The following is a 14,993-nucleotide window of genomic DNA, read 5'->3' as shown; positions in this document are numbered from 1 at the left end:
AAATTCTGTATTTTACATTCTTGTACATTGCAAATATTAACTTATTTAGGATATGTCAAAAAACCAGACCTCAGACTTACACTGCTTTTGATCACTTTAAGATAACTTTTTCTATGATTTAAATGCAGTAATTTTCCATTACTACACAATTTTCTAGATTAATGAACTATGCAGAACAACAACTTTATTTTGCATTGATTCAGGCACTTATAATGCACTGCTTTGCACACATTTTATTATTTTTCATATTGAGAGGGGTTGATCAAAGTTAACTCATGTAAGCATGTAACTACTAAGAGTCAGCAAATGTTAATCACAAGCCTGAGAAGCAGGATGCGCCTCAGCCTTGTCAAGATAAGAGAAACAGAATGCACCTTGTCAAGCTAAGAGGAACAGAACCTGTTGAAACCAGCACAGAAACTGCTGCATCAGCCAACCAAGGATCTGCATGCTCCAGAAAGGTGAAAAACGCATTATGAGGAAGACCAGTAGCTTTCACTTGAAAGACCCCCAAGGAAGACACAGAGCCTTCCTCAGTGCAACCACCAGGGTACACAGCGCCTGCACGGCATGTATGCTAATGATATTAATGACTTCTGAGAAGTAATTTGTATAACTACTCCTATCCCAAGGAATGTGATGAATTTTCATGACTGTAACCATATACTGTGCTCTGTGGAGCGTGTGTTAGGAGGAGCGATCCCCTACGCATCTGGTGTGGTGAATAAAGCAAATGCCCTCTTCTCTGACTCTGTCTCTGAAGTGTCTCTAGGCTCCATTTGGAGTGATTCAACATCACATTCTCTAGAAAAAAACAAAATGACCAAGTAATTTATTTTCAAGAGATTTGGCAACTTGCTTTCCTAGTTATCCTTTTGACATCAGGTTCTTGTGCTAAATATCTCTAACAAGCTCTCAGGTGTTACAGTTACCAATAATGACTACAAATATACAATATACCTACTTATTTAGAACTTTTTTTTTATGAGGAAGCACCCTAATCCCAGGGATAATTGTCCCCAAGTGGTACAGCTATCCTACACTGTATGATTTATCCTTCCATGGATTTAAGGTGAGTTTGACATTTTAGAATGCAAATTTTAGGCTGGATGAGAATATCTTAAAAATAAGATATTTACCAGACAAATGATCATTTGTTGCCAGAAGGTGAAAGTGCTGCTTATCAGACATGACAAGATGTGTAAGTGCTGCTCATCTTAAGTTCCCACGTTTACGTATGGTAACACAATTAATCACATACACTTATATTCCCCCAAAATACTAGCCTGCTGTATCAAAATATTTATGCAAATCTAATAATAAGGAAAAAGAGAGCTACATGTCCGTAGTTAAGAGTTACTTGGTGTTTGTCAAAGGGAAAAAAAGCCAAGGAGAAAATATACAAGAAAGAGCGTCATCTTAAAAAAACAGCTCAAGTGCAGAGGGTGACTGATTATGATTCTTTAACAACTCGATTCACAGTAGCAGATTTCATTCATTTTATAATCACAGATAATACACAGATTTTTAATAATGAGGTGTCAGTGTGTGGAAGAAGAGGTTTGCAGACCATTATTTTTTCAGACATTTTCATGGCATATGCTAAGTGCAGAGAAATGTGAGAACTGCCTGTTAAAGAGGCAGTTAAACTTATTCAAGTACTTCTGGATACAGAGGACTAAAGGCTGTTTTCTCAAAAGGCTATAGTACAGAAGTACTGACACATTTTACCAAGTACATTAAACACAAAATCTATTATGATCGTTGGAAAAAAAAGAAGGAAGAGTACTCTGTATTTCACTCAAATACCAAATATCAAGAATCTAATTCTAATTTCTATGCTGTATTCTCATGTCCCTCTCTGTAAAATCAAGGAGACATCAAATTCTCCAAAGGCTCTGATCATAGACCAATCTTAAACACAGACATAATGGCTAGCTGGCCCTTATCCTTCAGTACTTCTCTGCTCTCATGACAGAGGCATGAACACTTCCAACCTGAAGAAAAGGACAACAAGAGCAAGACAAACAATTCGACAGCCACATTAATTAGGAACAATATGCTCCTGAAATCCCAGAGTGCTACTCAGTTTGCATGATCTACAAAAGAAGAGTCTGCTGTCCTGTAGAATATAGGTCCAGTGGTCTTAATCTAAATGAACACTATCCTACCCATGTACTGCTACTAATTAATACAGTGCTTTTTTTCCAGAGGTAATAATTTTTGGGAATGATGGTTTCTTCCTGTAAAATAGTTAATAAGGAACCGACAATCATAATTTTAAGAGTAGCAATGTGGTGTGATATCCAGTTCTATAATTATATTCTGCTTTCTGAAATTGTATTTTAATTTTAATTACATATAGAAAAATTACTAATTTTTGGCTTCAGCCTGTGCACTAACAGTGAATACCAACAGCTGCCATATGCAAATTACAGATTGGCTATGAGTTAGCAATTCCTATTTTTATTTCAGTTTTGGAATTTAAGGAGGACATTGAAGTTTCCTTCAGTCATTCTTCTGTAAAACTTCCTTTTCACTGAAATGACAGATTTCTTCTAGATCTAACTATTGAATTCAGGAGCAAAATGCAACACTGGAGATGAAAATTACTAGGACAGTTGTTAACCACTGTAAATCTTGACTGTATTATAATGTTTGAATTTATTGACTCAAAACACTTTTCATCTTTTTTTTCCTCATGCTTTCTCTGAAACTGGCCTTCTCATCTTGCAATATTGGATTATTCCCTATGGCCCATTGCAAAATCCATTGATCCATTTTGACAATTTTGATTTGGGTGTCCCAGATTATTTTATGATTTTTATATAATTTTTTTTCCACTGAAAGAAACCATGATAAGCAAGCCCCATATTATTGTTTAGTGCTGTATTACCACAAACTCACTATCAGTGCCGGACAGGTAAATGATCCTATGAATTACTACCTTCATTTATTTTAAATGCAAATCCATCTTCACTGTAGATTTGTTGTGCAGACACAATCCATTTACCAAGTGATAGAAAGAATTTGTTACTCAGCAAAAAAGTAACTGCTTCCCAACAAAAAACCAATTTGTTGACATCAGAAACAGTCTTAGAATTATCCTCAAAATTCATCCTAATCTTCTAATGAATTTGAAATCCTCTCTAGTTTTGGTTTGATGCTCTTATAGTATAAACTTTCAAAGATGTTAAAAAAAACTGTACCCAAGAGAAAAATCATACCTTGGTGCTTGTCACTTGAAATGGAACGTTGGAGTCCTTTGTATTTGAGGAAGTTAGCTTCTCAGCTGGTTTTGAAGGGATTAGGTCCATAGTGGGAGGCTGATTGCGCAGAACGGAAGACAGGCAAAGCTGCACAGTTTCCTTCAAAGCTTTCAGCTGTGACTCCTGGGAAAATAAGAAACCATCACTTCTCTAAGATGCGGTATGATGAACACAACTGCTTACTTTCTCTATCTGTATTAAACCAAACACTTATGAGTAACTGCTGCTTTTTCTTACTGATGGAAGGAATTAAGTCTGTCTCAACCAGTATTTTCATATGATTAGGTTACTGTGCATTACACACCAAACTGCCTAGGAAGTCACTGCACTCCTTTCCCATCCCTTCATGCAGTTTTATCCATACTTATATATAATTTTTTCTGAAAAGAAAAATATAATTTACAAAATATCATACAGTGTTCAGCTTTTTATCTATAATATCTACAAAGAAGTCATAAGTATTCCAAGACACAGACTTTGCATGGAGTTTTGTTTATAACATTTCAAATAATTGGTATTTTTCCACGTTATAGATTGATTTTAATCCAACAAAGATGGCTTCCCTCATGAGCATATTATACTTCTGTAGTGTATAGTAAAGGAACCATAGGTCTTTTTAACAGTTAAGGATATATTTGTCCAGACCCACTACTGTCCATTAAGCCAAAATAAGACTTTTAAGTGGTGAGATGCTTGCAACTCATGTTAGAACATTTGTATTTTACTCCCAGAAATACAGACAGATATATTAATGGAAATAGAAGTCTGTAATTGAAATAAGCTGAGAGACCAAGAACAATGAGATAACTACAGCAGCAAGGAAATAATATTTTAAATCTTTGTTTCATCAAAGCAAGACAAATATCAAATGCTAGCTATTGAGGTAACTTCTTACACTCATTTCAAGGGGAGTTAGCGGTATTTGGCATTAAAAAACCCCTAGCTTTTATTCTTTTTATTAAAAATGCACCTGTAAATACAGAATACATCAGCACATTTCAATCACCAAAGATTTTTTTAAAGGTACATAAATCAAGGTATACCATGGCAAAAGATGGTGGAAAGCATATATATATGATGGAAAATGTGTATATAACATTACACAGTAATTACATAGTAAGTATGTGAAATATTACATATAAAATATAAAAGTATTTCACAGTCATATTAATCCTAAGCAATGGCATACAGCATGTTTTAGTTTTTTTCTTAGCAAATATTTTTGAGAACATGACAAATATTCCGTTTTACATCAGATAAATTTCCCCTGAACTGAAAGCAGGGAATGTATCTCATAACTGGAAAAAACTGAGTGTTTCTTAAAAAAACAAAGCCAGTTAGTAGAGTGTATTTCAATAGTAGCATAAAAGACAACCATAAAAAACTATTAATGCAGTGCACAATATGGAAAATTAAAGAAACCTGCCCCTTAAGGCAAGGGTAACTCAGGTTCTTGTTAACAGATCCCTTGGGGCAGATTAGAGTGAAAAAATACTGAATTATTTGTGGGTTTAATATTCATACATATATATATATATATGTATATATATGTATGTTTTATTTTAGAATAAGTTGCTTGCAGTGGAAAGCAAGTATTTAACTGTTTTGGTTATTACCAACAGTAACATAGCAATATAAAAACAGTCACACAAGTAACTTAAACAAGACTTGAGAAAATGTCTAAGGGAAAGAGAAAGAAAGAAAGAAAGAAAGAAAGAAAGAAAGAAAGAAAGAAAGAAAGAAAGAAAGAAAGAAAGAAAGAAAGAAAAAAGAAAAAAAGAAAAAAGAAAGAAAGAAAAGAAAAAGAGAAAGAGAAAGAAAAAGAAAAAGAAAAAAAAAGAAAAGGAAAAAGGAAGAAAAAAGAAAAAAAGAAAAAGAAAAAGAAAAAGAAAAAGAAAAAGAAAAAGAAAAAGAAAAAGGAAAAGAAAAAGAAAAAAGAAAAAAAGAAAAAGAAAAAGAAAAAGAAAAAGAAAAAGAAAAAGAAAAAGAAAAAGAAAAAGAAAAAGAAAAAGAAAAAGAAAAAGAAAAAAAGAAAAAGAAAAAGAAAAAGAAAAAGAAAAAGAAAAAGAAAAAGAAAAAGAAAAAGAAAAAGAAAAAGAAAAAGAAAAGGGAAAGGGAAAGGGAAAGGGAAAGGGAAAGGGAAAGGGAAAGGAAAAGAAACAGAAACAGAAAAAGGAAAAGAAAAAAGAAGGAAGGAAGGAAGGAAGGAAGGAAGGAAGGAAGGAAGGAAGGAAATGGAAGGAAGAGAGGAAGGATAAAAGTAGAAAGATAACATCACCCACGGATCCAGCGATGAGACTTGATAAAATTTAGATGTCCATTGGTTAAAGTGATGTTCACAGTCTTGTTTCCTCGGAGATGGGGGAAAGCCCACAAAACATAGAGTTCAATGGGTTAATATATGTTTAGGCTTATGTGGGAATGCCCAGGGTACCTCCCGTGAGGGAGGAGTTTTACACTGTCTGTTCCAACATTGTGGATAATGCACAGTCCTCTGATGAAAGGCCCCAGAAATGAGTATGGGGACACTTTGGGCATCTTTGATGGTTTATGACACTTTCTAAGACATGACAGCTGCCTCTCACATCAGCACAGTTGAGCCAGTTAGGCCCCATAAGAAGGGATGAATACCCTCAAGCCTGTGTGTGAATGTCCCATGTGAATGTGAGTGTCCCAATACCTTCCCTGGGGAGACGGGTTTTACAACTGAGCCGATTGTGTAAGGGAGAACATTGGCATGATAAAAAGCACTATCCCACTTCTGCAGGGTCTGCTTCTTGTCAGCCTCTTCCCTTATCTGGCCCAAAGCCCAGCTTGTAGTCTCTGGTGATGGGTGCTCACCGTCTCTGTCTTATGTGGATCAGAGGCTTTGCTATTACGCACCCAAAAACTCTCCTCTCTCCCTCTGCCTGGGGGTGCAAACCCAGCCCCAGGAAAACACCCTGCCTATGGCCCAAACGGCCTATTGTTTTGAGTCATTTACCATTAATATTTCAGTTTCCCACAGAATGGAATTTGGCTTGCTTGCAAACAGAGAAAATGGAATGTCTTTCCCTTAAGATGTGTGCAGTCAGATGATATGTCTCTGAACTAAAGGCAGAGTAAAAGGGAAAGGATTACTTTATCCATTTAACTCAGGGACCTTTTAATTTCTAATTGACAGCAGAAGATACTAGCATACTTCTTTTCATGTAACATGTCTTTAATCCTAACTTTTCAAGGAGTGACTGCACAGACAGCATAAATCACCATTTGTTATGGTCAAATTGGCAGAGGCAGCAGACTGTCTAAATTTGCATGACGGTATGGACTCAGTCAATCTAGTCCTGTGTGACCCTAGCACTTCCTGCATATCACACCGATCTGCAGTCACTCTCCTCTCATCCAGAAATTTCTCTGGATAATTTCTCATCCTCTCATCTCTCAGTCCTGCCACCCAGTGCTCATTCTACCTTGGCTGCAGCCATTCCAATTTTGCCATTCCAAAGGTAAAAGAAGAACAAGTAAATTTGTTTTCATCCTGTGGATAGCATAATTCAATATTGACTTTGCTGATAGGAGATCTATAAATGGACAGCATGAAAGGACAGCTGAAGGAAACACTATTGGAACCAGGGATGTAATTTGACAAAGTGTCATAGGTTAGCAAGCATAGTCCCGGAGGTCATGTCCTTGCAAAGGGGTGCGTACTGCTTTCCTCTATGACCTGATAGAACCTATCAGCTGGCCAGTTTGAATATGGACAATTCTCTAAGCCACTTAAAGTTGTGACTGCCTCTGTGATCCACACTTAAGAATAGACAAACCCCCCACAGCTCTCTCTCGTTTCCAGTGCTGGGACAGGTGGCTGCGGGCCCTGTGAGGGAGCCAGCGGGCCTGGCCAGGCCCTGCTCGGGCCAGGCCGGGCCGGGCCACGGCCATCCTGGAGTCGATGGACCTGTTCCATCCGTGGACCACCCCCCCCCCCCCCCCCCCCCACTTTGCCTTGGGCAGCTGGAGCGGCTCGGCTCTCCCCCCTCTTCACTGCGATAAGCAACATTCAACATTCCAGCTGCAAAGCTGCAAGGCCGAGGTGAGATTAACCCTTTTATTGCTATGAAGAGCTGAAAACCTGAGGGAAGAGAGAGAGGAGATGCTTAAAGCTGAAATTCTGTTGTGAAGCTAGGATATATCAGAGTATCCCGTTGTAATTTCATGAAGATATGGGGGGTGGAGTGTTCAACTCATAAGCAAAAGCACCTGCGCTGAGATAGGCAGATGCTGATGCAGCTGTAATTTCATGACAAGTTTGGACAGGGAGAGATGGACCAGATGAGGACTTTTGCTCCAAATGGGAAAGGAGAAACCTCAGTTCCTAGAGATGCTCCCAGAGATAGTCCTAAAGATGAAGAAGACCCTTTGGTCCCAGGGAAGGAGAAGGGCCTCTGTTTTTTGTTTCTGAACGGCTCAACCTTAAAATTGTACCCCAAAACTTCAAGAGTGGACCCTCGAAAGCAGTTGCGGGAAAAGCTGCAAGTCGGGGGAAGGGACTCACATGCGATCAGAGAGACTCCTCTTCCTAAATGGACTGAACAATATTTGGAAGTGGGCGGCTGTCTCGTTGTGATACTGTTTTCATAGCATAAGTAAGAGAGACTCTTCTTTCTAAATGGACTGAACAAGGTTATTATGGAAGTGGTAAACAGACTGAACATCTTAAGGGTTGTCTTTTTACATTGTCAGTGGGAGAAGGGAGAAAGGGGGGGGGGGGAGGAGGAGGAGAGTTCTGAAAGTGTGGTATAATTTTTTTCCTCTTTTAGGTCTGTTAATAAACTTCTTTATATTCTTTCAAGTTTGGTGCCTGCTTTGCATTTCTCCTAATTCTTATCTCACAGAAGATAAACAGTAATGAGTATTTTGGACCAAAGCACTACACTAAATTGGTGTTTCTGCCCGGTTACGAACCGAACCCGCTACACAAAGTTCTCTATAATCTTGCATAGATGTGACAGTGGTCAAAAGAGGCTGCTTACTGGCCAGAATACTGCCCACACAGGATGCATATCTTCATATTTCCCCAATCCATTTATACTCCTATCACATGGTTAGATCCACAGAATCACAGAATCATCAAGTCTGGAAGAGATCTTCAAGACCATCTGTCAACCATTATAATACTATGTCACCATTATAATCACACCTAAACTCAACTGCCACATCCATCTTTAACACTTCTAGAGATGGTGCCTCCACTACCTTCCTGGGTAGCTTATTCCAATGCCTAACCACTTCTGCAGTGAAAATAGAATTTCTAATTTCTAATCTGAACCTCCCCTGGCACAATTTACTGTAATTTCCTCTCATCCTTTCACTTGAGACATGGCAGAAGAAACCAGCCCCTGCCTCACTATGGTTTCCTTTCAGATAGTTGTAGAGAGCAATGAGCATGAGCTTCCTCTTCTTCAGACTAAACAACGCCAGTTTCCTCAGAAGTTCCTCAGAATACATGTTTTCTAGGCCCTTCACCAGCTTTGTTGCCCTTCTCTGAACTTGCTCCATCACTAAAATGTCATTTTTGAAGTGAGTGGCCCAAAACTGAACACTGTATATGAGGTGTGGCCTTACCAGTTCTGAGTACAGGGGGACAAGCACTTTCCTAGTCCTGCTGGCCACACTATTGTTGATATTTGGGGCCTGGTAATGCAGAATTTGTGAGCATTCTAAGGGTCCATGGTGGGAAATAGAAAAGTGCTCCAGTGCAAATAAACTTATGAGAGACACTAAGTCTACTGTTAGGATAAACTATAATTCAGTAAGTATCTAAATCTATTAAAAATCAGAGTAAATTTTTTGAGCTGCTTTTTTTCTAATTTGACCATCCTCTTCTTAAATAACTTTGCAGATATACTTAACTTCAAATACCATAATTAGTTCCACTGATTCCAGTAGCATCACTCCCAGGTACAACTTAGATGCAACTTAGTATGCATCTAAATCACTGCAAGGCTTTCATTTGTTTTTTTAAATTACACCAAAACATTGACAGCTGATAGAGGTAAACATGCTTACGTTACATTGCACTTCTTACTTTGTCAAGGGCTGCTTTTTCCAATTCATCTTTTGCAACTGCTAGTTTTTGCTCCAGATCTGTTAGCTGTTGTGCCTGTGGGAATCAAGAAAAAGAGTTGATGCAATCTGGAATGCATTTTTTCTTGTGAGAGAGGAAAGAATATAAATTTTACAAGTAATATAGATGGGTTGGGTCAGATTTGCTTTTCCTGGGAGAAAAAAAGTTATAGTCAAATCTGCTCTACTTATGTGAATTCAATTATTTATAATAATTCAATGTGAATAAAAAAATTAATTCCATACTAAATATTTAATATTATGCCATAATATCCTTCTGGAAAATTCAAGGTATCCAAATGTCTTTTAATTATGTTGTTAATTTGTCTGACTTCTGAGTGCAATTTGAATATGATCTTGTAGTTCTAAACATTGAGATGCCAACATTAAGCTAACTTGGCATAAACAGAGAAATTAGAAAACACCCAAATATTCTTGCATGCAGACACCTTATGAAATTATACTATCTGCTAGGATACAAGGCGGTAACTCCAGATTTTTTTTCTCCATGTCTTTTCCTGGAAATAGGAAAATTTACAAGACTAGCTATCTATGCAACTACACAGTGGGAAAGCATTTTGGGAGACTTGTGTTTGAAGTCAAGATCAGGCAAGTAGCCTACACCCTCAGTGGAAGGACTGCTGGCTCTATATAATGTATATATCACGTATGGAGTGTAGGGGTTCAGAAGATCCTTTTAGAAGTTCAGTAAATAAAGACAATTATTTTCTCTCTCCTTCCCTAGGAGGTATATAAACCCAGCCTGCTCGCTTGAAGGAGATACATTCTCTGCAACAATTTTCCATTTTAGGGAAGCAGGAGCTCCCAGATTCCTGTGGTTCTCAGTCTTGTCATTAGTTACAAATAACTATGCAACCAAAAGGCATAAGGATTCTTTTGCTGTTGTATCTGAGAAAACCCAGTCCAGTCATTGTTTTCCCTGTTTGAAAAGGGAACCATAGAGAAGGACACTGGACTAGCCAGTTATCTTTTCTCTCTGAAATTCTGATTAAGTAAATACACATTTTGTACATGCAGAATAATTGGATAAAATTCTCATTTCTCAGACAAAGAGCAACACATTTTTATTTCGACGCAATATTTGTGAGCGCATTTCCCCTCAACACCATCTCATGCTCCCAGGTTTCTGGAGTTCATCCCCAGCCAGAGATTTTTTTCTTGACAGACTTCTCAAGATCTCATGCACTCTGCTGATTGTAGCATAGCTTAATGGATAGCCACACAACATAAATGCTGTTTAGTGTAAATCCTATAAAGGTGGTTAACTTGTTCTCTGCTGGAGTAATGACAGTTCTTCCAGGACATGTCATAGATGAGATGATGAACTTAGGCAAGGCCTGCAGTCCTCAGCAGATAGCTCAAATGATGTTTATTAGCATTAGGTATAGGCTGTACTGCCAAATAAAATGTCAAAAGTCTGGAATTTTCAGTTCCCAGCTCATGTAACGAGCTTAGTTGCATTTTAAAGGAGGATTAAGCATTTATCTTCAGATTTATCACTGTAGTCACAGTTTAATTAGTCAAAACCAAACTTGCTTCAAAGTGGAAGTCAACTGTTTGTTCAGATGTGGGAAAGTCTCTTGTGAATTGCAGTCCATAATTCCTACTGCATCACATTTCTTACACCTAACATCAGTCACTGTCACAACACACGTATCAGACCACTAGTTTGGTCCTTTAGTCTGGCAACAGAGAATCCACTACAAGAAAAAATCCTTCCATTTTATCAGTTTGCAAAATTTAAGTGGAATTATCACTGGTTTACTAGAGAAAAATATTACTAAGATATAAGAAATTGCTAGAGTTCAGTAACTTTCGGATTTTTTCCTAAATATGGGACACAGTATCACTCACAATAAACATAGTCACAGACAATATTTGAAAAGACTGAATATTGACTCTATGTGATGCAGAGACACATCTCTAGACCAATTTCTAGACCAAGAAATTTCTCAAATCATTAACATTTTTATATTGCTACTTATTAAATTATTTTTCATTACAGCTATAAAAATTAATACATTCTCAATTAAAGAGAATCAAGATTTGAAAAACTGTATATCTAATTGTATCATTTCAATTGCCACTAAAAAGGAAATTACACAAAATAACACATCATAAACATGAGGCTAGGATGGTACCTCTGATAGTGTACATTGCTAAAGAGTTAGAATCAGATGGAAGATGGTGAGGCCCAGAAAACTAGCAACTTCTTCCTTCAGCACCATCAGTGCTACAGTTTAATCAGTGGAAAACCAGAACTACAGTTATGAATTTGAGGGTGTCTGGTTTTTCCTTCAATACATGCATTACATAGGTATCTGAATATCTGGGTAGTTGAGAGAAAGCAGGTAACGGTGGTTAGAAGTGACTACTGTTTTCTTCCTTGCAGGGGAAATGTCTGGTGCTATATAACACACCAAATTCAATGAAACTGCTTCCCTATCAAAAATCAAGTTGGAGGAAAAGTACTTAAGTTCTTTAACTGATATTTTCTGTGACAAAGAATTACTATATTGTAGTAACACTGTTCACATATAGGAAAACATTTGTGGTTTATGGTAAAAAGTTATTCTTCCAAAGCACAGGTTTCAAATATGTTAGTGAAGTTTTTCTGAATGCATCATTTACCAAGACTTATTCTCATTTTTCATAATACTGTCATATTTTGATGGACTAAAATTTTCTGTAATATTCATGTATATTTATTTCATTTCACAGAACACTGAGCAAATAGCTCAGTGATATCAATCCAACTGATACTAAGTAAGAATAAAATTCTGGCATTAAAAGTGCATTTTGATGAACCATTCACTTGAAAGTAGTGATAGTTATTTACATCTTAGGTCCAAATCTTCAGAATAATCAGGGTTTTTTTCTGAAAATTTTTGTCTCTCAAGGCTAAATTCATATTGCAATAGTTTCACTGCTACTGCAATTTAGAAGTCTTTTAGGGAGCCAAAAGGAACTAGCATGGCTTTGATACTGAATAAAGAAAAGGACAAACACCAATAAGACTACACAAGCCCAATTCTAATGAGCTGCAAAGAGTCTTTAAAAAGACTAGCCTCGAAGAACTAAAAAATATTAAATATAGGAGAAAGTTTCATGAAGGATGTCTGGACTTCAGGCGGCTCTGTTGAAAGCTGTTTATTGCATAGGTGAAGTTACAGCATTTCAGGGAGTGGGTATCCAGAGCCAGCCCTACAGCTGCCAGCTCCAGCTGTAGGCATACCTGAAGCCACTTTCTGTTCAAGTTACAAAGCATTATATACTTTTCTTTGCTGAGTATCTTAATACATAACGACCAATAAGCACCATACACAATACCTTTACATTTGCCTATAGCCTATCATGACTACTACCATTACCATATTATAGTCATTATTATCCAATCACAAGAGTAAGTAAGTTACAATTTAAGCTTACAGTGGAAAATTCTCAGACCTCTCTTCTTCTTCCTACATCAACATTTCTTGTTTGCCTGCAATATCTCTCTTTTTGGTAAAAACTTGTTTTCTATTTACTTATGCGCTTCTTGAGACTTATTTACTTGGTGAAAAACATGTCTTTGTTTGTAGTCACATACCTTTGTCCTACTCCTAAAAATCTCCTTCCAGTCTCCAACCTTTGCCTTCTCAGTTACTCATCGATCACTGTTTCAGCAAAACATCTTTTACTCTATATCAAAACTTGCTTCCATTTCTACCTCATCCCCAGTTTCTACATTCAGAGATCTTTCTGCCAAGCCTACATACCTGTGAAACTTTCTTACCAAACTTTCATCCTCCCCAACAATTAAATTTCTCTTAGGTATTCTTATAGAATGAGGTCTTTGAGAGGAAGCAGTGAGATAAACAGCAGCTTTCCAGTGCCTACAGGGTGCCTACAGGAAAGCTGGAAAGGGACTTTATACAAGGACATGGAGTGATAGGACATGAGGGAATGGCTTTAATCTGAAAGAGGGTAGGTTTAGATTAGACATTAGGGAGAAATATACTTTCTGTTCTATTCTTCACTGTGAGGATGTTGAGGCACTGGCTCAGATTGCCACAGAAGTTGGGGATGCTCCATCACTGGAAGTGTTCAAGGCCAGGTTGGATGGGGATTTGAGCAACCTGGTCTAGTGGAAAGTGTCACTGCCCATGGGCCCATGGTGGAGGAAGTTGAAACTCGACAGTGTTTAAGGTCCCTTCAAACAAAAACCATTCTGTTTCTATGAAAAGCATTTTTCTTCATTCTCTGAGAGAGTTCACAGAGCAATTACTGTCAATGAAGTACACTTTTCTAACTCAAATGAATGTACTTACCTTTACTCACTATGAATCACATTAGACTAAATGCCTACATGTCTTTGGAATAATGACTTTGAATGTTCAAGGGTTTATAAATAGCATATTAACTAACACTGAGATGTTCATATTCCTCAAAGTCACTTGAAAGCAACAAAACAGGGGTGAGATAAGTTTTATTATCTGAAAAACAGTCGCTAGAAGCTTTATGCTTCTCAGTTTCTTAGTCACATCAGAAAAAAATAAAAACATTCACTAGTAGTTTTTTTTGTGTACCATTGTAGAAGTTATACTAATGCCTTAGGTTTTAACTTTTCTATTTTTCAAATTCTGTACGGCCTAGTGTGTAACTCTGAAGTTTCTTGTGGCCTGTTAACTACTGTTCTCTCATGCTGGTCAGACATAACAAACCTCCCTAGGTTTGCACTTCAAGGACACCTTGATTGTCCCAGGCCCCAAAATGTGCAAACCAAAGCCTTGAGAGGAGGAGCAAACTTAGAGTAATTACATCATTAACTGAAATTATAATTGGAGAATTAACCCTGATATGCAAATGGACCAAACTTATAAAAGTGTGAAGAACATGTGACCCAGGGTCCATCTTGGGTGGAGCCCCTTGGAGGCTTTACATTCCCAAGGTGTACCTTTGAAGGCCCTTCAAATAAATACCTACTTTCATTCTCTTGTTCTTGTCTAGCCTCTGTTTTCAGGTAGCCACTATTGTGGTGGTCAGAAGCTGACCTGAAGGCTTCACAATAATTAATCCCATTTTATAACTCCCTGTTTTATAACTGAAATAATGAAGATATAACTGAAATTATATAAGTACCTTGACCAGTAGGTTATGCAATCTGATCAGTGTGGACTGTTGGAGAGCAGGCCCAGGCTGTTGCGGATGCAAGCAGCTATTGGCTGGTTGGCTGGTGGCAACTGGTTCAGCCCATAGGGATTGACCGCGTGGACCTTTAACTCTATATAAGTAAAGGAGGACTCAATAAAAGTGGGTTGTTGTGCATGAACCCAGTGTGTCTTGTCGCTTGTCTGTCTCCGAAACTGTGACAATTGGTGACTCCTGGACGTGATACAACAGCTACCACAGGTATAGCGGGGAGACAGACGGGGCAGCAGGGAGAGCTGCCCGCAGCCTTCGAGCTGCGAAGAGCAGCAGGATAGCTGCGGGGCAGCAGGGAGAGGTGCCTGCAGCCTTCGAGCTGTGACGAGTGGTGGGATAGCTGGGGGGAAGCGGGGAGAGCTGCCCGCAACCTTCGAGCTGCAAAGAGCAGCAGGATAGCTGCGGGGCAGCGTG

The 14,993-nt window shown here is 37.9% G+C and overlaps 1 protein-coding gene across 4 annotated transcripts in view; it reads right to left on the bottom strand.

The window, feature by feature from the left end:
• Positions 1-14,993, bottom strand: part of LUZP2 (leucine zipper protein 2) — a 218,499-nt gene that overhangs the window by 34,288 nt on the left and 169,218 nt on the right. For all 4 annotated transcript variants that reach the window (XM_048305462.1, XM_048305461.1, XM_048305459.1 and 1 more), the window contains 2 exons: positions 9,337-9,411; positions 3,228-3,392 (listed from right to left, as the gene is read on the bottom strand). In XM_048305462.1, the coding sequence (XP_048161419.1) occupies positions 3,228-3,392; positions 9,337-9,411 (240 nt within the window). The remainder of the gene's footprint in view (positions 1-3,227; positions 3,393-9,336; positions 9,412-14,993) is intronic.

The sequence above is a fragment of the Corvus hawaiiensis genome, chromosome 6 (genome assembly GCF_020740725.1).
Source record: "Corvus hawaiiensis isolate bCorHaw1 chromosome 6, bCorHaw1.pri.cur, whole genome shotgun sequence".
Lineage (NCBI taxonomy): Eukaryota > Metazoa > Chordata > Aves > Passeriformes > Corvidae > Corvus > Corvus hawaiiensis.
This window is presented reverse-complemented; position numbering and strand designations above follow the sequence as displayed.